Source organism: Berghia stephanieae, chromosome 2 (assembly GCF_034508935.2).
Source record: "Berghia stephanieae isolate SIO BIC M18660-M18661 chromosome 2, UCSD_Bste_1.3, whole genome shotgun sequence".
NCBI lineage: Eukaryota > Metazoa > Mollusca > Gastropoda > Nudibranchia > Aeolidiidae > Berghia > Berghia stephanieae.
In genome coordinates this window covers 71243031-71269332 of record NC_088361.1, presented here as the reverse complement: position 1 = coordinate 71269332, position 26302 = coordinate 71243031, and the positions used below count along the sequence as shown (strand labels likewise).

The 26302-nt window shown below is 36.9% G+C and overlaps 2 protein-coding genes across 3 annotated transcripts in view; one reads left to right on the top strand and one right to left on the bottom strand.

Annotated features, from left to right (window-relative positions):
* Nucleotides 1–399: 399 nt before the first annotated feature.
* Nucleotides 400–16967, bottom strand: LOC144965466 (uncharacterized). 2 transcript variants are annotated; one of them, XM_078900837.1, is made up of 3 exons: nucleotides 16775–16967; nucleotides 3223–3392; nucleotides 400–2614 (listed from the first exon to the last, which is right to left on the bottom strand). In XM_078900837.1, exons 2-3 carry the CDS (start codon nucleotides 3295–3297, stop codon nucleotides 545–547), a joined length of 2145 nt encoding a protein of 714 aa, XP_078756963.1. In that variant the 5' UTR covers nucleotides 3298–3392; nucleotides 16775–16967; the 3' UTR covers nucleotides 400–544. The 2 variants fall into 2 exon arrangements, with proteins under 2 accessions (XP_078756963.1, XP_078756964.1); XM_078900838.1 differs by lacking the exon at nucleotides 16775–16967 and adding an exon at nucleotides 16494–16723.
* Nucleotides 16968–25712: 8745 nt separating this feature from the next.
* The window catches only part of LOC144965465 (uncharacterized), a 16445-nt gene continuing 15855 nt past the window's right edge, over nucleotides 25713–26302 (top strand). Inside the window, exon 1 of the mRNA XM_078900836.1 lies at nucleotides 25713–25986. Coding sequence (XP_078756962.1) covers nucleotides 25816–25986 — 171 coding nt within the window. The 5' untranslated portion in view covers nucleotides 25713–25815. The remainder of the gene's footprint in view (nucleotides 25987–26302) is intronic.

Below are 26302 nucleotides of genomic sequence, written 5' to 3'. Positions count from 1 at the left end.
TATATATATATATATATATATATATATATATATATATATATATATATATATATATATATATATATATATATATAAATGTAAATTTTCACTCACATTATTCTTGCCAAGACGATATATATATATTATTTTTTTAAAATATTTACCACAATGTTTGAGACAGTCTACATTAATGTTTCAGGCTTAATTTGCCATCGTCAGGACTGAGTTGTTTTGTTGACTGTTGTTGTTTCTTGAAGTAGGCCTATATATATATTCCAAAACTTTCATCTGCATCAATCTGTTATCTTATTCATTCTATTAGTTTCATCAATTTCATCTAAACAAACGTAAGTGCTATCATAAAGTGAATCAACCCTAACTTTTACCATTTTCACAGAAATCAATCTGTGCCATCTTGAAATTCAATTATTTGATTTGAGTCCGATTCAATCTCTATAATTTTTTTTTTTTTTTGGTTAGATTTCTATAATCTGTAATCATCATCTGAATTTGAATAGTTAGTATATTTATTCACAATCAGATCACCAACATCAAAGTTATCTTCTCATTCACAAGCTTCATTATCAGAGTCGGTTAAATCAGCACCAAGATCTAACAATTTTGCTGTGCATTCTGTGTGGTCTCTAGCTTGGGCATACATAATAGCAGTTCTGCCAGCTTTATTTCTGATGTTAATGTCTGCTCCATTCTTCACCAATACCTCAGCCACTTCAGTGTTTCCAACTGCAGCTGCATAAAAAAGAGCCGTGTCTCCAGTGTAAGTTCTACCATTGACGTCTGCTCCAGATTCAACGAGCTTTGGTATGATTTTCAATGCAGATGAAGTATTACGACACACAGAAGCGTACATAATAGCAGTTTTTCCCTCACCATTTTTCATATTCAATTTCGCTTTATTCTTAATCAATAAATCCACTATCTCATCATATCCCCTTATACAGGCAATCATTAAAGATGTATATCCTTCCTTATTTATAAGATCACTGTCTGCATGGTGGTCCAAAAGTTTTTGCAAGCAAGCAACGCTGTTATTTACAGCTGCGTACATCATAGCAGTCCTTCCTTTCACATTTTCAATATTCACATCTGATCCATGGGTTAGGAGTATGTCCACAGCTTCAACGTTGTCAGAGGAACAAGCCACCATTAAAGCAGTTCTTCCTTTACGGTTTTTCAAATGAATATTTGCTTTGTACTCAAGTAAAAGCTGCACACATTTCACACTATTTTTGTTTAATGCAGCATACATCAGGGCACTTTTACCCTTTAAGTCCTGACTATCAACATCTGCTTTGTTTTCCAATAGAATGTCTACAACTTCCTCATGTCCAGAGAAACAAGCCATCATCAAAGCAGTCCTTCCATCATCTTCCTTTTGGTTGACAAGTGGAAAAGAGAATTGCAAGAACTTCCTAAGGCAATATACACGGTTCCTCAATGCTGCCTCCATGATGACAGTGAATCTAGAGGGTTTCAGCATAAACACATTTGCTCCATTTTTGAGCAAAAGATCAACAATATCATCATGTCCTTTAGAACATGCAATAGAGAGTGCATGCTCCCCAAGACCACAGAAACCCATATCAGCATTATGGTCATATAGTTTGCGCACCATGTTTTCTACAGGAGCTTCTTTCTGTGCAGAAGGAGAGGCTTCCAAAAACTGTGCATTGATATTTACTTTATGTTTTAGTAGCAACTCCACAATCTGATAGTGACCATTGGTGCATGCTATAGAAAGACCTGTGTCACCTCGATTACTTCGAAAATTAGCATTTGCATGATTTCCCAAAAGAAACTTTACCCAAGGTAAAGAATTCTTGCGACAAGCCCACATCAATAATGTCATTCCGCACTTGTCTTTGGAATCTACATTTTCAAGATATTTCAGTAAAATACTCATACAGCTTGTTTTGTGAACATTCATAATCCATGGCAAATAACATATGACCTGTTCTTTCGCTACACATTTCACAAGCTCACCAAGACACTCATCATCTTTACAGTATATAACCTCGTCAATATCTAAAACCTCAACACCATTCCGCAGAAAAAAGCGGACGGAATCCAAATTATTGGCAAAAATTGAACACTTGAGAGGTGTGAGGTTATACATATCAGACTTTTGGTTAATGTCTACACCTAAATCCATTAGGGCCTGCAAACAAGATGTAGGGGAATTGTGAACAACTAAGAGTTTCATTAACTGGTCACCAATTTCACAAATAACATTCTTTAAATCACTTTCCACCAACATTTTCTGGATAGATTCAAAGTCTTCTTTCTTTATTAAATTTACCAATTTGCAAATACGTTCATTATCATTGACTTCATGGCAAAACCTGGCATGCATCAATGCCCGAAAACATTCAACATGACCTTTTTCAGCAGCCTGAATCATGGCTTTTGTGAGATCTTTTGTCGCTCCAATCTCAATCAGTTTTTTAACACATTCAATATGACCATATCTTGACACCAACTCCAACACTGTAATCTTTCTAGATTCTTCAGCCAGCAGTGAATCGTTCACTCCAACACCTTCAGAAAAATGTTTGGAGATTTCAGTCCAGTTTCCATCTTTTGAAGCCTGTACCAGTGCAGGATTTTCTTGGCCCTGAAATAGGTAACAATAAATAAAACTAATATATAAAAATCTCCATTTAAAATAAATACAATGAAAATATGATATAACAGACTACAACTGGCTTTAAACACCTTATTCTTTCTTCCTCTTTATCTTAAAAAAAATATCAGCTACACAAATTGTTTACAACAGTAAAAGGAACTCCAAAGCGCTTCTAATTCTTTTTTTTTTCCCCTCAGGCATTTCAAGGGCATTCAAAATAGGCTGCTACTACGAAAAATAAAAACAACTTTATATCATTAGCATTAGTAGTAGTAGTAGTAGTAGTAGTAGTAGTAGTAGTATTAGTAGTAGTAGTAGTAGTAGTAGTAGTAGTAGTAGTAGTAGTAGTAGTAGTAGTAATAGTAGTAGTAGTAATAGTAGTATTTTTGTAGTAAGTAGTCAACACTTGAATCATAAATTTCGAGTTGATCGACTATCACTACGATATATATATATATATATATATATATATATATATATATATATATATATATATATCTCAAGGGTGTCTCTCAAAATCAATTCACTCACACTAAGAAGGATAGAGTGGATGCCCACCATATATACTTAGAAATATATTTTATTTATGCATTTACCGATTGAACATGGATAGTATTAGATAATCCATCTGATGAATCATCTGAACAGCTGGAATCACTTGCTCTTTTCATCACTGTTAGAACTTCTTTTTCTTAAGTCAAGGGAAAAGAAGCTGGTGGCAGACGTTTGTTGCAATAGTCTCAAATGTGGGCAGATATTAGATATTCTGAAACAAACACATGTGAAGAATGTTATTATATATAAAGGAGGGAGGGGAGGGGGGGTTGTACAATTGAATTTGGTTTTTGACTCTCCTGTATTTTAGAAGATAAGAAACCTATCAGAGATTGAAAATATAATCTGACTTACCTTCAATTGAACAATAATAATTTTTTTTAAATATTTAAAGGCCCTTATCAACTTGTAAATGGCCAAGTCTTAGATCCCCCCCCCCCCCCCCCCCCCACCTAACACAAAAGAAAAAGCTTGTTGCAAGTAATAAATCTAGAGTGGGAGAAATTCCAAATGAAATGGTAAATATACAAAGTCTTTTGGTTGTAAAAAAATGTCATCTTTCATAATATCTAATCCAACTCTATAGATCTTAATACAGTGTAACGCCTGGGTAACGACATCAGCCAGGACAGGAAAATTGTTGTTATCCAAGAATGTCATTATTCCATGGTTTTCTAGAAAAAAAGGACTGTGCTGAGTCCGGTGAGCATAATGATGCGATGTGCAGAACAGTTTGTAATAAGACATGTCCCAACCATCTTAGTTAACTTTGGGTATTTTTCCTTTTGACAAAGGTCTTACCAGTTACACTTTCACTCTTCAATGTGTATTGTCATTGTTTTGATCGTAAACAGTGTTCAGCTGACTCGTCACTGGCTACTCTTTTAAAAATAATTTTACAGTCCCCTCTGGATAATCGCAACATCTGGGATCAGCGAAAATATTGCGAGCCACCAAAGTTGAGTTTCCAGTCCACTATTGCAACATTTTCCCTCTGAGTTTGCACAGGCTTGGGACCTACATAGCCACATTAAAAATGTGTTGTATTGTTTTGTTTTTCTCTTCTCTTTCTGTGTGTGTGTTTTCTTTTTATGGTTGAAAATTACATCATTTTCCTTTGTGTTTGACATAAATCATTTCCCTAAGAAGGCATTAAGGGTCAATGTTTTCTTGCTGAGGCCTGCTGATGTTAATATACGTGTTGCTCAATAGTTTCCAAAAATAAAAACAAATCGGTTAAAGAGTCTTCTTGAACGAGGTCACATATGACCGCATAAACCCATACTGCAACGCCCACCCTCTTTTGTTTCTAATAGAGTGGTGACAAACTACTGTAGCATTAAACCTCGCCCACTCTCGATTCTTCAACCTGTCATGATTTCACCCATGATCAAATTTAATCATGAAATTTTGTTTGATTGATTTCTTGAATTTAACATTTTTCGAGGTGGAAAATTTGTTGCCATTAACTGAAGTTTGTTGCAATTATCCAGTGACTTTTAAATAGAATTAATTCTGTGTCTTGGGAAATGTTGCGATTAACCGAGTTGCTATTATCTGGAGTGGACTGTAATAAGAAAATGATAAATAAAGCAGAAGTTATAAGATACAGATAAACAAAAAAATTGTTTGTGACACTGTTTCACAGATATTTTTTCATATATTTATTTTAAATACAAAGCCTGGTAGCTGTTTAAACTATTGATCCATCCATTCTCACTTAAAAACCTGCCACTCCAAGCTTGTCCGCAATAATTTTTGCCAGCTCGCAGATAATTGGGCCAGAAGTCGGTGCATTTGAAGCTGTGCCAAATGGTCGTTTTCACAACATGTGCCACAAAAATATTCCAACATTAAGTCATTTTGGAAAAACTAATGACAAACTCCATTCAGTTTGACATCTCATTGACTGGAAAAGAAGAGTTTTTCTATTGACAGAGAGGAGGAGATGAGTTTGTAGGAAACAAGATTGCCTATTAGGCTAGATTTTTTGTATCAAGTGTCAACTGCTGATTATTGCTATATCAATGTCACTAAACAGGGATTTTAATTTTTTTTTTTTTTTAAATTGGGATCAAAGGTCAATGTTGCTATCCAGGGGTGTCGTTATCCAGAGTTGTTTTTGATTTACACAAATAAACTTCAATCAGTCTCTTTACAGTAGCATAATGAAAAAGACTGAGTGTCTCAATAATGATCTGAAATTGCTAGAGGATTGGGAAAGCAACTGGCTTATGGAGTTAAATGTCTCGAAATGCCACATCATGTCAATCACCAACAAAAGAAAGCCAAGATCCTAAGACTGCCAACTGCACAACTCTTCAACAAGTAGACTTCACAAAGTTTCTGGGTGTGGAACTGACAGGAAACATGAAATGGGGGAGGCACATATCAAACATAACTTCAATTTGTTTTTAAGGGTTTTACAGCGCTTGCAACACATTTAGGTCATTTCAGCGCCAGTAAAAAGAAAGAAGGGATGGTCAAATTTTAAAAATAGATTTACAATTGAGAGCGCACAAAAAAAAAAGTAAGAGAATGGTTTAAATAGGGAACAAATGTAGATTCCGAGAGCATACTATCAGTGTATTTAGTTTGAGATCGCAACTCTCATCAGGCCAAAAGCACAGGATCCAATTAAGAGTAAGAGGAATATACTTGAATGTTTACATTATACATTCAAAACAATACATTTAGCGGCACATAACAGAGAGATGATTTACAAGGAAAAAATACCATACCCCAAAACCAAACATTTGACTGTTTCCCTCTCAGCCAAGGACTCTGAGAAGGGAAATGACAAAACTCAAGTAATCTCATTCCAAGACAAAGGCAGAAGATGTAGGAGGATAGAAGACGCAGCAAGTGTCATACTTAGCACTTCATTCTGTAAGGCTCTAGGTATCACCACTCTTGAACCCCAGAGGATGCAACCATCTTCTAGACTTAATTCTAGTTTTCTACACCTAAAAGGTTTCAAGTCTTCTGTTATGAAATCTTCAGGCCAACCATTCAAACAATGCTCATGCACTCTTTTCAAACATTCATCCTTTTGGGTTTCTCTCCTAACATCACTCACGCTGACATTAGAGTTCGCAATGACAGAAAATAGCATATCAATATCTTCTGGTACATAGCTCATGTTTTGGGTTTTTAAAGGCAAACGACTGAGGCAATCTGCACTGCTTTCAGACCCTGGTCTGTGCTTTAGCTCATAGTTATATAAGCAGCTAATGTTATAGCCCATCTTTGTACTCTAGGTGAGGCATGCTCAGGTAGGGGTTTATGTTCACCAAATAAACCCAGCAAGGGCTTATGATCAGTTACGATATATAGTAAACTCTCTGCCAAAAACAAACTTGTGGAATTTCTTTATTCCAAAAATAACACTCAACCCTTCCCTGTCTTACTGAGAATAGTTTCTCTCTGCTTGATTGAGGGATCTACTGGCATAAGCAATGGGGCGTTCACCTCTATCATCATTATGTGCTAACACTGCACCTACACCATCTAGCGAACCATCACAGATTAAGATAAGTTTCTTTCCTGGGTTGTAGTGAACAAGTAAGGTATCAGAAGAAAGAGCTTCTTTGGCTGCATTGAAAGCAACATCTTGATGTTTAGACCAATGCCAAAGTACATTTTTCTGTTACAGTTTGTACAGTGGAGACAAAGTGTTTGATAAATTTCCGATGAACTTTCCATAGTAGTTCACCATACCCAAAAAGGCTCTAAGTTGTTGGATGTTTTCTGGTTTAGGTGCTTCTTTGATAGCTCTGGTCTTTTCAATTTGGGGTTTGATACCTTCTTTGTTCAACCTATATCCCAAGAAACTGATTTCTTCCAACATGAACTGGCACTTGTCCTTGTTGATTTTTAACCCTTTTTCACTGACCAACTTCAAGACCCTGCTTAGAGTTTGAAGATGCTGTGTCTTCTTTGCCTGTTATGTACAGGTTATCAAAATACATACACACATTTGGGATGTCCTTAAAAATGCTATCCATGACAGCCTGGAATATTCCAGGGCTTGACGAGATTCCAAAACAGAGTCTCTCATACTGATAGAGACCTTTGTGAGTATTTATAGTGGTATAGCATTTGGGGCGACCATCCCCAACCCAGCGCGTCCACAGGTGGCGGATCGTGGAACGGCCTACAGATCCTGATCTATAGGTTAGCTGTAAAGCCGCGGACCAACTGGCGATAGTCGTGGAGAGTGAGGTTGGGTAGTCTGGCAGCACAGCTACACATACAAAATGCCTCATATACTCTATGAAGGGACTATCAAGGTGAATGGGAGGCGCCTTAAAACCTGCCAAATGCTCCCACTGCCTTGTGGGTTATGACCGGGAGGTCAAAAGGCTATGGAGTAAACCAGATAAAAATCCGTCAGAAGGCAACGGGAAACCACTGACGTATCATCCCAAGATCGTCATGATGTCCGTCCAAGCGAATCTAGTCAACGACGTCAATGGATGTTTTTCGAGCAACTCGATTACAGCCTCGTCCGGTAGAGATAGTCATGCAGGTGAACAGGTGACTCTCGACCGTCATCCAGCTACTGTGCACCACCAAACATTACGAACAGCAACATGGAATGTAAGAAGTCTGTACCAGAAAGGAAAATTAGCAAATGTAGTTATGGAAATGAAGAGATTGAATATCAATGTTTTAGGATTATCAGAAGTTAGATGGAAAGGAGCAGGAGAACTTAATTATGATGACTGTAAAATTATATACTCAGGAGGAGGAGAACACCAAAGGGGAGTTGGAATTATACTAGATAATAAAACGGCGCGAGCAGTCAAAGGATTCTGGCCCATATCAGACAGAGTAATGGCAATCAAACTACAAGCAAAACCTTTTGATTTTGATATTTTACAAATATACGCCCCAACCACCAGTCACGATGATGAAGAAGTGGAAAATTTCTATCAACAAATAGATAAAGCAATGCATCAGTTTAAGTCTTCAGACATAAAACTCATCATGGGCGATTTTAATGCCAAGGTGGGCCGAGAAAGAATAGAAGAATATTGTGGGCCCACATGGTCTGGGAGACAAAAATGACAGAGGTGATCGTCTTATTCAATGGTGCCGTCAACATGATCTGACAATCACAAATACTTGGTCAACAAACCACAATAGAAGGAAGTGGACATGGAAAAGTCCTGGAGATGGAGTGAGAAACCAAATAGATTACATACTCATCAGCAAACGTTTCCGAAACTCGGTTTTGTATGCCAAATCTATGCCGGGGGTTGACTGTAACAGCGATCATATACCTGTGCTATGCCCCATACGAGTTAAATTGAAAATCTGCAAAAGAGCAAAGGCTAAACCTAAATACCAACTAGACATTCTCCGGGAGGAACAGAAGATACAAGAAAAATTTGAACTATCAGTAAGAAACAAGTTTGAAGTGCTTGGAGAACTAACAGATATAGAAGAGAAATATGAGCAGTTTAAAGACAGTGTTGCTGCATCATTAGAAGAAAATGTTCCAACCACACTTAAGTTGCAGAAGAAGAAATGGATTACTCCAGAGATATTAGAACTAATGAATGAGAGAAGAAAGGCCAAAAATCAGGAAGAAAAATACAAGACTCTGAACAGGCAGATAAAAAGAAAATGCAACGAAGCTAAAGAAGACTGGATAAATGAACAATGTCACTATATAATGTCCTGCAAAGAAAAAAATGGCAAATTCTTCCATCAGAAAATCAAAGAAGTGACAAACAAAACTAAATCAGGTGCTAAAAGTGGATGCATCAAAGACAAGCGTGGAAACACCATCATGGACAAAGACTGCATTCTAAACAGATGGTCAGAATATATTGAAGAACTTTTCTTTGATAATCGAGGAGAAATGCCTATGATAAAAGAACTGGAAGGGCCTTCTATAATGAAAGATGAAGTTAGGAACGTCATGAAAAGCATGAAAAATGGAAAAGCTGCAGGACCTGATGCCATAACAATTGAAGCCTTGACTGGCCTGGGTGAATGGGGGATTGAATTCATCACAAACCTTCTAAATCAAGTGTATGACACAGGAAAAATGCCAACTGATATGAAACGATCCATTTTTATAGCACTACCAAAAAAGCCAGGGCAGTTGATTGTGAACAACACAGAACTATTAGCCTAATGAGCCACCTCACAAAAATTCTTTTGAAGATAATTTTACTAAGAATAAGGAATAAAATACGACCTGAAATTGGGGAGATGCAATTTGGTTTTGTTGAGGACAAGGGTACCAGAAATGGAATATTCACATTATCAATGCTGATGGAAAGATGTATTGAAGTAAATAAAGATCTGTATATGTGTTTCATCGACTATTCAAAAGCCTTTGATAAAGTACAACACGAAAAACTATTCAAAATTCTATCATCCTTGGACATTGATGGTAAAGATTTAAGAATATTACGGAATTTGTACTGGGAACAAGAAGCAGCAATGCGTGTTGACAACGAACTAAGCAGTTTTACACCTATTAGAAGAGGAGTTAGGCAGGGGTGTGTTTTGTCTCCAGATTTATTCAACCTCTATAGTGAAATGATATTAAGAGATATCGAACATAAGAAGGGGGTGTGTATTGGAGGAAAGAATGTAACAAATCTGAGGTATGCAGATGATACTGTTCTACTGGCAGAATCTGAACATGAACTACAAGAATTACTGGATGTTGTAGTCAGGAGTAGTGAAAATATGGGACTGGAACTGAATATATCTAAAACAGAATGTATGACGGTATCTAAAAATAATAACCCACCAGCCTGTGTAATAACAAGCAGAGGACAAACAATACAACAAGTTGAATGTTTCAAAGATTTAGGCTTCAATGTAACATCCAATGGAAAATCAGATTGTGAAATAAAGAAAAGAATAGGTATGGCGAAGAATGCATTCAACCAGCTGCATACAATTATGAAAAACAGGAATATTAGCATGAAAACAAAAATCAAAGTCCTGGATTGCTATGTACTGTCTGTGCTGCTATATGGTTGTGAGAGCTGGACCATAAACAAGACCATGGTTAAAAGACTGGAGGCAGTGGAAATGTGGTTTTACAGAAGAATGATGAGGGTGTCATGGATGGAAAGGAAAAGAAATGAAGAAATTTTAGAAATGGCAAACAGAAAAAGATCACTGATAACAAAAATCATCAAACGCCAAATGGAATTTTTAGGACACATTATCCGCCACCCTGGTTTGGAAATACTCGCCTTGACTGGAAAGATGAATGGAAAAAGAATAAGAGGAAGACAAAGAATAACGTATTTGAAAGGGATAAGAACTTGGACAGATGAAGCTGAGAAAGGTGGCGCTGCTTTAATAGAATTGGCAAGAGATAGATCAGCTTGGCGGAAGATGACCTCCGACGTCTGCTTCAGATATGGAACTACATGAGATGAGATAGCATTTGGAATCAGGGTGGAGTCCCAATTGTGTGTATGCATGCGAAAAGTCTAGTTCAGTGAATTTTTCACCACCTGCAAACGTAAGTGAAATATCCTCTATTCTGGTCTACCTGCTTGTTAACAGTGGTTTTGTAATCGCCACATATTCTAACAGAACCATCTTTCTTCAGCACCGGTACAATAGCAGTAGCCCAATCTGAGCTTTCAGCTTTCTTTATAACACCATTAGTCTCTAGTCTTTCAAGTTCTGTTTCTATCTTCTCTCTCATCACGTAAGGCGGAACTCTAGCTTTATGGTACTTGGGGTTTGTGTCTTTCATGTTTATCTTAACACTTCTATCATTGAGTAACCCATTGGTTCCAAACACAACATCATTGTCACTTAACACTCAATCTAATGATTTCTTAACTGAGTCTGGGTCAATATCACCTGCCTTGCTTACAGAAAATAAGCACTTCCAATCAAGTTTTAATCTATTTAACCAGTTCCTACCTAATAATGGTGGCCCATCACCTTTTACCACCAAGAGAGGAAGCCTACCTCTCTGGCTCCCGTAACACACGTTGATTTCACTCTCCCACAACTGGAACAGGATCCCCTGTATACGTCTGTAACAGTTTAGTACAGGGCTGAAGTGGCTTTCTTTCCTCTTTAATCATGTCAAAGTCCTTCTTCGTTATGACACTGAGTGTGGCACCAGTGTCCAGCTGGAAGTCAACACACTTCCCGTTGATGGTGATGGGGATGTTGATCAGAGCGTGGCAACACGATTTCACTGAGAAAATGTTGAACTCAGGTGCAGGATTAGCGTCTGTGCTGGCATGAGGAAAAATTCTGGACAGGTTCGATGGTTGGCAGCTGTCGACGTAATGTTGCCGTTGATGGCGGAACTGACCCTGCTGGTTAGGTCGTGCACCTGACGTTGTAGGGGCTTTTGATAAACAGGCTTTGGCAATATAGCCTTGTTTGTTTCATTTATAGCAAGTTGCAGACCTGAACTTGCACTGTTGTGGCGTATGTGGGCCATTGCATCTGTAGCATTTGTTGGATTTAACTTTATGTCCCCTTGTGTTATCTTGTATGCTCATTCCTTTATCACAATCTTTAAGACTGAACAACAAATCTTTTCCCTAACTAATGATACTATAACCTGATGAAACATAATGTTTGCCATCGCTTGTGATATCGAAATACAGTGAGTAATAAATAGTGGTGTCAGCAGAGTTGTAAACAACAACTGACTCAGCAAATTGTTTTTTAAATTAGAAATATCACACCACTTACAAAAATAAAATTTAGTGGTCCCTGCTGAGCGGTGTAAATTGATCGAGTTTTGTTGGCCAGATGTTTTATGTTGATCAAGATAAATATCAGTAAGCCAATTTTTTAAAATGTTGTCAAATTTTTTTTTAATTGCGATAAATCTCCAAAAAAAAAATAAAAAAAATGATGGTACATTGTGACATGCACATATTGCAGTCTGATAACCCAAATCGTTAAGGCTCATTCATGTAATGGAAATACTCTCAAACTAATGCAAAATATTGTCCATTAAAAAAATGTTAAACCAAGTCCATAATTGCATCCCGTTATTAGACCTGCTCATATGTAGGCCACACGTTGATAAATTGCCATCAAAATTGAATAGAAATGCATTAGGGCCATTCCATGTCAAGTGGACCAAATTTTCGGAAATTGGGAACCACACCCCTTTTGATTTTCCTCAAACTTGGCTCAATTGATGATAATTATGAGACATGAACAAAACCAAATTTTCAGTTCAGAATATGGATATTTGAATTTTTTACAATTTTTTAAAATTTTTTCTCAAAACTTGTCAAAATCAAATTTGCTTGTGGGTCCATTTTTGAGAGGCTATAACTTTTTTTATTAATCAAGTTAACTCTCTCAAATTTGGTAATCCTGTACAACTTTTAGCATAGATTACAATTATTTAAAGGAAAATGAAACTATTTATCAACTTTTGGAGTTATCTGCCCTTGAATATGGCTGCCCATGCTGTTCGGCAAAAAAATGAATTTTTTCAATATTTTTTTTCATGACTTTAATCTTTCATTTATGGTCATTGATGGTTTGTATCTCAATAAATAACATATGGTCAAACATAATATAGCAAAAATATGGGTCTGGTACTATCATTTTTCGAACAATAACGCATAGCTTAATGCGACGTGCACCAAAATCGCAAATTTTTGTCAACTTCAAGGTTCAAAACGGTCAAAGATGTCGGCTGGGATTTTTTTCAAAATTGGATATATTGTGCAGATACACTATTTCTATAAGCACATGGAAGCTTTCCTTGTATTTTGAGGTGCTTCATGGTAAAAATCACCTGCAAAGAACCTAAGTATCTCAACTTTAAGTTACAAAGGGGCAAAACTCAATGAATTATTTAAACCCCCAAAATCAACTTATATTACCCTACACAGATAACAAACAAAGCTTAAAATGTTTGGCTTCTAACAAACTCTTAAAAGCTAATAAATTCAATGCTTTCAGTTTATTTATTTTTTAAAAAAGGGCGAAATAATGCATTAACAGTTCAATAATTGTAGACTTCACACTCATTCAGATATATCAGAGTGGCATGAATGGAAAAAAAATGATTCAGCTCCTTTAGATTTATCACTTTGTGTGTTGGAATGTTCTCACATTAAAAATAGCTTGTAAAAAAGTGAGAAAGTTAAAGAAGGAGAAAGGACTTTTTGACGAACCCGATTCTAAAAGAGATAAAAGAATAGTAGATGAGATTAAAGGTAAGGTAATTGAATTTTTGTAACAACAATGAATATTTGCGGCTGTGTCCTGGAAAGAAAGACTGTGTTTCAGTCATAATTGATGGGGAAAAAACTAAAGTTCAAAAGCGTGTGATACTTGTTAATTTGAATGAACTGCATGCTGAAGTTTTTAAAAAGTACCTACCCTCAATATGATATTGGTTTATCAAAATTCTGTGAATTTAGACCTGATGGTGCATTACTATGGGACCATAAGGAAAGCATTCAGTTTGTGTTTGGGAAATGCATCTAAATTCAAAATTAATCATATATAGCTGTACCTAGGGATAAATTCACTAATCTGAAGAACTAAATAAAACAGTGTGTAATATTGAAAATCCAGAATGTATGCTTCATCGTTGTGAAAAATGTGCAACAGACAATCTGAAAGCATTTCTTTCATTTTGTGGCCAAGATAGATGATGTGACTGTCAAGATGCATTAATTTGATTAGAACATCAGAATTTTCCTCAGAGAGGTCAACTACAGTTACTATATTCCACTTTCATTCCTGATCATAAATCGCTGTAGCATACATGCCTACTCGAAAAGAAATTTGGTTGACATCCTCACTCATACTCATATCAAGAAATGAATTGCTAGTGCCATGATCCACAGAAATTCTACTAAAAGATAGTTTTTAAATAGATATTGGTCTAAAACAACACTCATGACTCTGTGTTCCAAGAATTCTCTGTGCTGATTCAAAACATGGAGTGGGGTTATAGAATCAGCTTCCACGTCTTTAGAAGTCTCATATGCAAATCTTATGCCATGTATGTCGCTAGAGCACCATTCACAAAGTTGTTTTGGGCATAAGATCTGGTTGTCATATAGAGCTTGTAGACTTGTTCAAAGTGCTAACTGTTTCACAGTTCTCCTAATTCCATCACAAGGCGATTTTCCCATGGATTGTTGCAAAAAAGTGACATTCCGCATGCAATCCAATATCTTCATGATGATGACATTATTTTGAAATTTTTTATGCTAGGGAGAGATGACTTCAAATGTCCCACCATCTGTCTCATAAATGTGTGTACTGGTGCAATGTCATGTATAAATAGTCACTAGCGATAAAAATACTAATATGATTTAATTTTCCATTCTCCCAGTAATACAACAAAAGGATGAGGTGTCAATTGTGTTTTGTCTCAATGACGCCCCAGGACAGTATCTTGAATGATAAAAGAATAACTTTTAGCAAAATCTAATAGAACTATGGCTACGGTATTATCACTCAGGGTGTCTTTCACATGGTTTAGACATGCAGCTTGAGACTGTGCAATAAAACAATCAATGTGGTCTAAGGTCATGAATTGTTTTGCAGATTTTTTCAGTAATATTTTCAACAGTATCTTCCAGTATTAATAAAGTAGCTCTGCCAGTATGCACCACTGTTTGAGTGTAAGGATATCACCGAGATCAAGATCATTTTGAGAAAAGAGATTATTAAGAAATGCTTTCAGATTGTCTGTTCCAGGACATTTTTCACAACGATGAACTATACATTCTGGATTTTCAATATTACACACTATTTTATGTAATTATTCAGATTAGTTAAATTTATCCCGAGGAACACCTACTATGATTAGTTTTGAATTTTGATGCATTTCACTAACAAAAGCTGAATGCATTCCTTTTGGTCCTACAGTAATATACTATTTGGGCCTGAGTTCACAGAATTTTGATAAACCAATATTACATTCAGTTATTGAGGGTACTTTTTAAAAGGTTGCGCATGTAGTTCATTCAATTTAACAAGTATCAAACAGTTTTGCACTTCAGTTTTTTCCCCATCAATTGTGACTGAAACACAGTCTTCCTTTCCAGGACACAGCTGCAAATATTCATTGTTGTTATAAAAATTCAATTACCTTTTCTTTAATCTCATCTGTTATTCTTTGACGTCTTTTAGAGTCAGGTTCGGTAAAAAGTCCTTTCTTCTTCTTTAATTTTATCTCTTTTTTACAAGCTATTTTTAACTGGAGAACTCTCCAGCACACAAAATGATAAATCTAAAGGAGCTGGGTATTTTTTTTCATTGATGCCACTCTGATATATCTGATTGAGTGTGTAGTCTACAATTATTGAACTGTTAATGCATTATTTCACCCTTTTTTCAAAAATAAATAAACTGAAAGCATTGAATTTATTAGCTTTTAAGAGTTTGTTAGAAGCTAAACATTTTAAGCTTTGTTTGCTATCTGTGTAGTGTAATATTAGTCGATTTTGGGGGTTTAAATAATTTATTGAGTTATGCCCCTTTGTAACTTAAAGTTGAGATACTTAGGTTCTTTGCAGGTGATTTTTACCATGAAGCACCTCAAAATACAAGGAAAGCTTCCATGTGCTTATAGAAATAGTGTATCTGTACAATATATCAAATTTTGAAAAAAATCCCAGCCGACATCTTTGACCGTTTTGAGCCTTGAAGTTGACAAAAATTTGCGATTTTGGTGCACGTCGCATTACGCTATGCGTTATTGTTCGAAAAATGATAGTACCAAACCCATTTTTTTTGCTATAGTATGTTGGACCATATGTTATTTATTGAGATACAAATCATCAATGACCAAAAATAAAAGATTAAAGTCATGAAAAAAAATATTGAAAAAATTCATTTTTTTGCCGAACAGCATGGGCAGCCATATTGAAGGGCAGATAGAGAAAATGACTCGGGATTGGTAATCCACCCCTGCCCATTCCTGATAATAATATTTTATTTGAAAACTTTAAAAAATCCCGATGTCTCCGAAAGAAGTAAAAAATAATTCTACAAATAATCCAATGTGGCAACCAGAGTCAAAATATCGGTTAAATTATTTCGCTAGGCAGGAGCTATTTATAAACATTTGAAAGATAATTAAGATAGAGTTTGACTTCTACTCTACAACGTTGTAGAAGTCAAACTATCTTAATTATCTTTCAAATATATATATATATATATATATATATATATATATATATATATATATATATATATATATATATAGAGAGAGAGAGAGAGAGAGAGAGAGAGAGAGAGAGAGAGAGAGAGAGAGAGAGAGAGTGAGTGAGAGAGATCTATATATGTACTCCGTGTTTACTTGAAAAAGGCCAAGGGCCGCAACGTATTTTGTTTTGTGTTGTTCATTCATGAGTCAGATTTACTCCCTTTAACGTCATCTCGTCATCTCCGTTTTATTGACTCATTTAAGCACCTCTATTTATTAGTGTGTCTTATAATATGAAAATGTAAACTGAGGATCGATCCTCAAACAACTGGGGCTACTTCAGGACGACGATGATGATGACTGATGATGGTAACGGTGGCTATGAAATGAAAGGGAAAGTGAAAGTAGAAAGTCGTGTAAACATGCAAACCTACCAAGTCGATTGAGCTTGAGTTGAAATCTGGAGAGAATAAATAATTCTTGTAATATTTCAACAATACAGTCTAATCCCTGAATCAGTACAAAGACTTTCAGTGAGAACAATGACTATTTATATCACTGACGGGTGGGTGTTGCAGTGTTGTTGTGGGTGTTGAGTGATGCGAGTCGCGAGTTATGACTGGGTATGAGTCAATCCAAATTTTAGAACGGGCTATGAAATATAGTACTTACTCCTAATCGATACTACAAAACCCGATAATTTTATTTTATTTTTTTTAATTTTTGCTAAGAAGTAGGCCTAAGAACTTGGGTATTTCATTTTTAACCTTATAACATATTATTCCAGTTGAAACAGCTATAATTTTTTTTCAAAAGTTAAGCTATTGGAAAAGGCTGTTCACTTACAAGGGTGTCTCTGACATTTTCTCACCATACAACATGACAGCATTGTCTCTCTTGGGGTAAAGAAAATGTAATGATCCTCATTACAAGCCTCAAGTCTCGCCATATTAAAGTGTTGTTGGTATCATAGAATTAAACGAATGAGAATACGTACGAAGCCTAAAAAGTGTTCACCAATGAAAGCATTCAGCGCCATTTTATTGTTGGCTGAGAATGTAGTCATCACCATAAAATGTTTCAGAACTGTTGCGTATATTTATGGCACAATGAAGCTGTCAAAAAATGAAGTTAGAGAATGTGTGTAATCATGTATTATAATAACCTGTAATGTGTTTTCCAACCACCACATCATCTACTACTACAACCACCACCACAATATCATCACTAACACTACTACTACAACCACCAGCCCCACATCATTATCGCTACAACGACTACTACACCACCACCAGCACATCATCATCACTACCACTACTACTACAATCACCACAACCACATCGTCATCACTACCACTACTACTGCAACCACCACCACCATATCATCATCATTACCACTACTACTACAACCACCACCACATCATCACTACCTCAACTTCTACAACCACCACCACAATAGCATCACTACCACTACTACCACAACCACCAGCACCACATCATTATCACTACCACTACTGCACCACCACCAGCACATAATCATCACTACCACTACTACTACAACCACCACAACCACATCGTCATCACGACCACTACTACTACAACCACCACCATATCATTACCATTACCACTACTACTACAACCACCACTACCACCATATCATTACCATTACCACTACTACTACAACCACCACAACCACATCGTCATCACTACCACACTACTGCAACCACCACTACCACCATATCATCACCATTACCAGTACTACTACAACCACCACAACCACATCGTCATCACTACCACTACTACTGCAACCACCACTACCACCATATCATCACCATTATAACTACTACTACAACCACCACAACCACATCATCATCACTACCACTACTACTACAACCACCACAACCACATCATCATCACTATCACTCATACTACAACTACAACCACCACCACATTATCATCACTACCACTACTAATACTGCAACCACCACCACCATATCATCATCATTGAAATATTTTTTTTTTAAATTGAGTTTTATATAGTGCAATATCTACTAAATGTGCTCAAAGCGCTTTACAAGGGTCCCTGGTCAACATTTAACATGTAGGACGGGACATGACGCCTGTTAGGCGATATTACAATTTTTCGGACAAAGACAACTCTGTTAACGACCAGGTACTCATTTTACACCTGAGTACGGTGAGAGAATGTGAGTAAAGAGCCTTTTCCAAGGACTCAACTATGCGCCGAGCGCGAGGCTCGAACCCAGGACCTTCCGATCCGAAAGCGAGTGTCATACTACTAGACCACATAGCCGCATCATTACCACTACTACTACAAACACCACCACCACATCATCATCACGACCACTACTACTACTACAACCACCACCACCACCATATCATTACCATTACCACTACTACTACAACTACAACCACCACCACATCATCATCACTACCACTACTACTACAACTACAATCATCACCACCACCACATCATCATCACTATTACTACTACAACTACAACCACCACCAACACCACATCACCTCACTAACACCAGTACTATAATCACTACCATTAGGTTTTGTAGCTTTACTTCATTTGAAATAAGGAAACTTCGGAATTGTATTTGGCATTGTGTTTATATATCATAATATAATTCTAATCAGTTATCTATTTAGAACTAGATACTATACAATATGTATGCCAAATACCACCCCAATTCCCCTTTCTTGTGTGCGGGAATTCCTCTTTCGGCATTGAAATTGAGTGTGAGAGAATCATTACTACACACATAAACAACAGAAACAATTTAAAAACATGACTATGACACGCAACCACTCACACACGAGGCTATACTATTTATCACTTTCTCTATATAGAACAGGACAAGACAAACAATAGCTTGACTCTCGCTACACTTCGCATTGATGTTTGTCGTCTCACGAGTTCAACTCTCGGTCGACCTGTCAATATTCCTTTTTGCCTCGGACGTAATCATTAATAGAATGTTGTGTGGTTTTGACCGTGAAGAAAAACCTTAAGAAGTCACATTTATATCATTTTAGAGAGATCGTTTTGAATAATTTTGAGTTAAACGAGCGAGCAGCAACTTGTTTTCATGAACGGCCGATCACCGCTTGTTTACTATAGTAACGCGATTCCCAGCCAACGTCTCATGGTTAGCCAATAAGAGCACCGTACGGTTTCCATTGGGTAAATTCCTTGGTTGGTATTGAACTTCCCTTAAAACGCTCTAATGAGATGAAGTGGATAATGCTCTATATAAAAGTTCATCCCTTAATTTTATTTGTATGTTTGTCGTGCTGCTATGTTTCTAGTGGTATGACACTCGCTTTCGGATCTGAAGGTCCTGGGTTCGAGCCCCGCTCGGCGCAAAGTTGAGTCCCTGGAAAAGGCTCTTTACTCACATTCTCTCACCGAACTCATGTGTAAAATGTACATGGCCGTTGCGTTGTCTCTGTCCAAAAAAAATGTAATATCGCCTAACAGGCGTCATGTCCCGTCCTACATGTTAAAGGTTGCCGCTGGCCAGGGACCCATTGTAAAGCGCATTGAGCACGTTTAGTGGATATTGCGCGATATAAAAGCTCAATAGAAAAAAAGCTCCATTTATATTTAACTATATATTATAAACATATTATTTCGAAAAGTGAACTTGAATCAAAATGAACATACTTATGAAACGTTAGTCTTCCGCACCTTGAAAACAGGTTATTTATTTTTCTCAATAAAACATGTCAACTTTAACCAAGTTTTATTTTTAATCATAAATTCAATTTTCATCGTTTGAATCACCCCGGCATGATACCATTTTGGTCACGTACGATATGTACTAATCTTCAGGTCTGATAACCCAATTTGTTACGGGCTTATTGTCGTAATGGAAATACTCTCAAACCAACGCAAATTTTGCCTGTTACATCTAAGTTAAATTGGGCCATTAACGGCGTCCGATTATCAGACTTGCTAATCTTCACGTTGCTAACTTGGGCTACCCTCGATAAATTATGCAAGGTTCTAAGCAATACCTCCCTGCCCCCCATTAAGATACGATGTACTTACGTATAAATGAAAAAGAGCAACAAAAATAAATAGATAAATAAAAAAATACAGAGACAAACAGCGGAGCTAATTTCAAATAATTATATTCTGACACATAATCTCATCAAACCAAGGTAAGTATTGTTTGCACCCACTCTTCGCCACTGAACGAGAAATGAAACCTCTAAGGAACTATTTAATTTCATATTCGGCAGAGACAACACCCGACCAGGTGCTCATCTTATTCCCGAGATATGTGAGAGAATGTGATCAAAATCAAAGGTCTTAACCAAGGACCCGACTTTGGGCGCCCACAGAGGGACTCGAACCAGGGACCTTCAGATCTGAAGGCGAATGTCATGCCACAAGACCATCGTGAAAGGACCCATAACCTCAACTTAGTATTCCGTCTCCCTAAAGAAAGCCAAAGGAGGAAATGATAAACGCGTCAGATCCACGCGCTCTGTCCTCTTTTCGTGGATTTAATAACTCAACTTATGAGTGTCGAAATAAAAAAAATACAATCTCGATCAAGTTAAGTATCGTTCGATACTGTGATATATCAAATCTTTAGTGCCCAGCCCTACTTCGCGGACTACAATTGATACGCGAAGCAAATTAAATTTGCTTCGCGTATCAATTGTATTCGCTAGTGCTGGGATTACCCGCCCAAATCATTACCCGGGTAATACCCGGGTAGTGGTCTGATTACCCGGGTACCCGCGGGTACCCGTGGCAGGAGTGACTTTTGTCCCAAAAAAATTTTTTTGTGGGGGGGGGGGGGGGGGGGGGGGGGGGGGGGGGGGGGGGGGGGGGGGGGGGGGGGGGGGGGTCTTTTTTATTTTTTTTAATTAATTTATTATTTGTTACAACAAATGGAGCGAAACTGAAGTAAGAAACAAAGATAATTAACTACAATGAAAAAAAATAATAAATAATAAATAAAATAAAAATACCTGAAATTCCTTTAAAAGATAAGAACTAATATAATATAGTCTTAACCTATTGATTCCAAAATTGAATCAAATGTGTGTTAACAAATAAAACAAAAAAATCAATGTAATTGAACAATACAGTAGGAAAATCTTTTGAAAAAATTTCATGTAAATGTAAATATGTAAATAAAATTATATTATTTCCAATTTTTGTTCAAAAATATTAAAACCGCCAAAAATTATCACTCTCAGTTCGGTTTCCATTTGTTGTAGCGGGTACCCGTTACCCGCCCCTTTTACCCGAGTACCCGGTTTAACTTTATTACCCGCGGGTACTCGTGGGTACCCGGGTACCCGCCCAGCCCTAGTATTCGCCAAGAAGAGCTGGGGATTTTTTTTTAGGAAGGCAATTTTTTCCACTAGGACAACAAGTGAAACAATAGGTTTCAACAGTCGCAACGCCACTTCCCTCGTAATGAAATGAGGCACAGTAACTTAGTAACTGGTTCTAAACTATTGGAACAATGGCGGACGCCCTTATGAAATACTTCTCCAACGAGCATAAAAGTGTATCCAAAGGAGAAAACAATTATGATATGATATGATATGATATGATATGATATGATATGATATGATATGATATGATATGATAAAGTCCAGATTTATGTAGGCTTTTAAAGCCTTTTATCTGCTCTTGTGCATTCGTGAACGTATTTAATTCACGTCTCTCAAAACTGGGCATGCCACATAGTGAAAGGAGGTGTCTGAATTAAACTCTACAACAGTATTTTTCTGTTTCACAATGAGCGTCGAGACGGCACTTGAATGCCTACAATGAAGGGGCGTCTACCACTGTTGCAGGCAAGAGGTTCCATTTGTCGACTACCCTAACCGAGAAGAAGTTCTGCTAAGGTTTAGAGAACACCTTTCCCTGGTGAGTTTGAATCTAGGTCCTCTGGTGGTGCTAGTGGAATCAAGATTGAGAAGGCTCGTGTTTACAGAGATTATGCGTGTATTTGAACACTTCGATTAGGTCTCTTCTATCTCTCCTATACTGCATGCTCGGTATTCGTATCTTTTTCAGTCTTTCTGTGTATTCTAGATCTTTGAATCCAGGAATAACCCTAGTTGCTCGTCTTAGAACACTTTCTATGAGGTCTTTGTCTTTCTGCAGTCGCGGTGCCCATGCTACATTGCAAAATTCTAAGTGGGGACGTACAACTGCAGTGAACAATTGTCTCATGTTATCACACCTAAATCTTTTTCCTCTTTAGTAAAAGTATGACAGTCTCGCTAGAGTCATGTTTTCTCATTATGAACTGCGGGTTTCTATCCGTGCAAGACATGGCACTTGTCTGCATTAAACCTAAGCTGCCATGTATCAGCCCACTGTACCAAGCTGTCAAGATCACTTTGGAGCTGAGTTATGAACTCTTCCTTGTCTACTCTAGAGAACACCTTAGTGTCATCTGCATACATTTGGCACAGAGAGTCCACAACGTCTGGAAGATCGTTAATAAAGATTACAAACAAAACTGGACCAAGGCAGCTTCCCTTCTGGACACAACTCGATACTGGTGCCCAGTCCGAAAAACTGCAGTTCACCCTAACACGCTGTCTTCTCCCAATCAGGAATCTGAGATCCAAGCCAGCAAACATGAACTGATGCCATATGATCCAAGTTTCTTAATAAGGCGTTTATGTGGAACACTGTCAAATGCTTTGGCGAAATCGAGGTACACAGCATCAACAGGGATACCACTGTCAAAATACCTAGTCCAAGAGTCTAGAGCAGCTAACAAATTAGTGGTACATGAGCGTTTTGATATAAAACCGCGTTGATACTCAAACAGCAACTTTTGTTCCATTAAGTATTTGACTAATTTGTCCCTAATCAAGGATTCCATTATTTTGCAAATCACACACGTTAATGACACCAGACGATAGTTACTTGCTTTGCTCTTCTCATCCTTTTTTAAAAGTGGAGTTACATTTGCATCTTTCCAGATGCTGGGCAGCTTCCCTTCACTAAGTGACTTGTTGAACAACTCTGCTAAAGGTTCTACTAGCTGTTCGGCCAGTTCTTTTAGTACACATGGGTGTATAAATCTGATCATGTTTTAACTTTTATACATTCTGATCACATGGCATGTGAAAAAGTTCTAGCCAACACGGAGAATTAAAAGTAGGCCTACCGATTTTCTTTGCTTAGAACCAAGCCGCTCGTTGCTTGGCAGACGTGATCAGACTATTGAATCCTATTGCGCAGCAATTTTTTTTCACAGTATTGTTTTTCATCAAATCACTTGTTACAGTGAAAAAATTACCTTCCGTGTATAATTCGGTCTAGCTAACCGAAATACAAAAGAAAGACACTGCCTGACAGTCTGTACAGTGTGTACAGACTTATAATCTACTTATAACTTGACAACCGACATTCCAGTAGTATTGTTTATAAAATTACTCATTTGAATCAATAACATTTAAAAAACAAAGAGAATAAAGAAACAACAAATATACCAATAACGAGCAAACAAACAAACAAAACAGAAAGAAGAGAAAAAAAAATCAAACAAAACAAATTCCATAATTTCTGATTAAGTACTAGACACACTTAAGTCTCTGCATCCGTTAATCAAGACATAATAATATAATTCAATAGCATTTTGAGGTGACAAAAAAAAAAAAAAACATTTCAAAATCATGCATTTCAGTCTACGTTATTCACAGGTCTGACAACCCTAATTTTTATGGACTCGTGTTAGTTACGTGTCATTATTTAAGTTTAAATTTGTGAAATTTGGGTAAGATTGAGTTTCTATATTGTAAAGATTGAGTGCCATTTTATAAGCAGCATAGGGTTTAATCAGTGTTGTTTTGTTTGTTTTGCTTTTAAACGTTTTACGACGCTTGCAACACAGTTTAGGACATATCAGCGCCAGTAAAAGGAAGAAAATGGGATAGTAAAAAGTTTTAGAATTACAATATAAGCACCCAAGAACAGGTAAACCGTGGGAGATTGGTTCAAATAAGGAACAGATGTAGATTCCAAGAGCACACTATCAGTGTACGTAGTTTTAGATCACCTAAAAGTCTCGCCCTGATACAAGCACAGGTCCCACTAAGAGGAACACACTAACATGTTTACAAATCATACATAATATAATATGCAAATAAAACATAATACAGTGCATAATAGAGAGATGATTTACAAGACAAAAAAATATCATCTCCCAAAACTCTAACTATACATTTGACTGTTTCCCTCCCAACTAGGGTATCCGACCAGGGCCAGGACAAAACCAAGTTATCTCACTCCAAGACAAAGACAGAAAGCATGTTGGAAAACAGATTAGATATAGTGGGATAGAAGACAGAGTATGTGCCTCCCTGCCCACTATGGAAGGTCAGGAACCCAACCCAGTTAAACAGTGTGAATAGAGTGATTTTGGCCTTAAATTCAATTTTCAGTATAAATTTCTTCCCGACACAATACCGTTTTGTGAAGGGTAGTCACAAATCGTAAGCTGAAAACAATTTTACAAGTTGCAAGGCATCATCAAGACATTATGCGACTGTCATTTAAAAGAATAGACATCTGCTACATATCGCAAATAATGACTAAGAGCCGATAAACTTTATGAATGACAGACAGTTAGACATGCATTTATACTAGACAGGCGTGCGGACAAATAGACACAATCAAATAAACGAAAGAACATTTTTTACAAATCAACATAAAGAATCATGATAGAATACCTAAAGACAAATAGACGGACAGACAGATGAACAGACAGGTAGACGGGCAGACATATGGATATATTGATAGGTGGAGCTTACAAAGTCTAAATGGATAGATAGGTATACCTCTAGATAGGTAGATGGATAGATAGATGGATAGATAGATAGATAGATAGACAGATAGATAGATAGATAGATAGATAGATAGATAGATAGATAGATAGATAGAGATAGATAGATAGATAGATAGATAGATAGATAGATAGATAGATAGATAGATAGATAGATAGATAGATAGATTAAAAGACAAGGGGGGGGGGGTCATTTTAATAACACCTCTCAAACCTGAAACTTCGAGAGGTCCCAGGTTTGAGAGTATTTGCCAAGATGAGGGTCAAGAACAAATTTCAAAAAATCTTATCTTAACGCTTCTTGACAATAAAACCCAGACCAAAGACAGTTCCGACTCGGCCATTTATGCATTCCAAAATGATGACAATGAAAAAATAAAAGATAAAAATAACATGTTTACTTTTATATGAGAAATGTTTTTAGATACACTATCTTTTCCTTGACTTGTTAAATCAATTAAACACGTTTTATACGTCACAATTTAGTTTTAATCACCCGCAAAGGTAGGTCTATTCACATTTGTTAAGGGATTTAATTGAAGAGGATAATATCGTTCAATTAGTGTTACTGATATAAATATTTCTGAAATAATTGCATTATTCAACATGTGGAAAAGACATAAGGTACCGGTGTTGTTCTTACTTCTCCGTGTGATTTGTAGTAATAATGGATATTGTTTCGCATTCGACGAAGAAACCGTAACTAAAATGCTGCAGACTTCTTTCGACTGTCATTCTAACCCAGCTTTAGCAGTGGCAGTGGTCAAGCATGGAAAGGTGAGAAAGTATACCAATTGATTTGCTTGTCGTAGCCAAATCATTTAACTACCCGACAAATATGTCAACATCAAACGTCAAGTTTTCTTTCCTCTCACCCTCGCCCTCCTTTATCCCTCCACCCAGCAGTGATTTATTGGTCCCTGGATCTTGTCATATCCTACAGAAAGTAGGCTGCCAGACCAGGTTCGTATTATCATCATTAACAGTCTTCAGCAATATTATTACCACTGTCATTGTTTGTTGTTGACAATCTCTGGCAATAAGCACAATCGCAAATTTCTTCGAGGGCCCCAATGGCGTTTGAGTCCAATAA

What these genes read in the sequence shown, in the direction of transcription:
- LOC144965466 (XM_078900837.1), bottom strand. Translation starts at nt 3,297, where the DNA reads ATGAAAAGAGCAAGTGATTCCAGCTGTTCAGATGATTCATCAGATGGA. An exon ending in ATACTATCCATGTTCAATCG is followed by an intron (nt 2,615 to 3,222) that starts GTAAATGCATAA and finishes TACCTATTTCAG; the next exon opens with GGCCAAGAAAATCCTGCACT.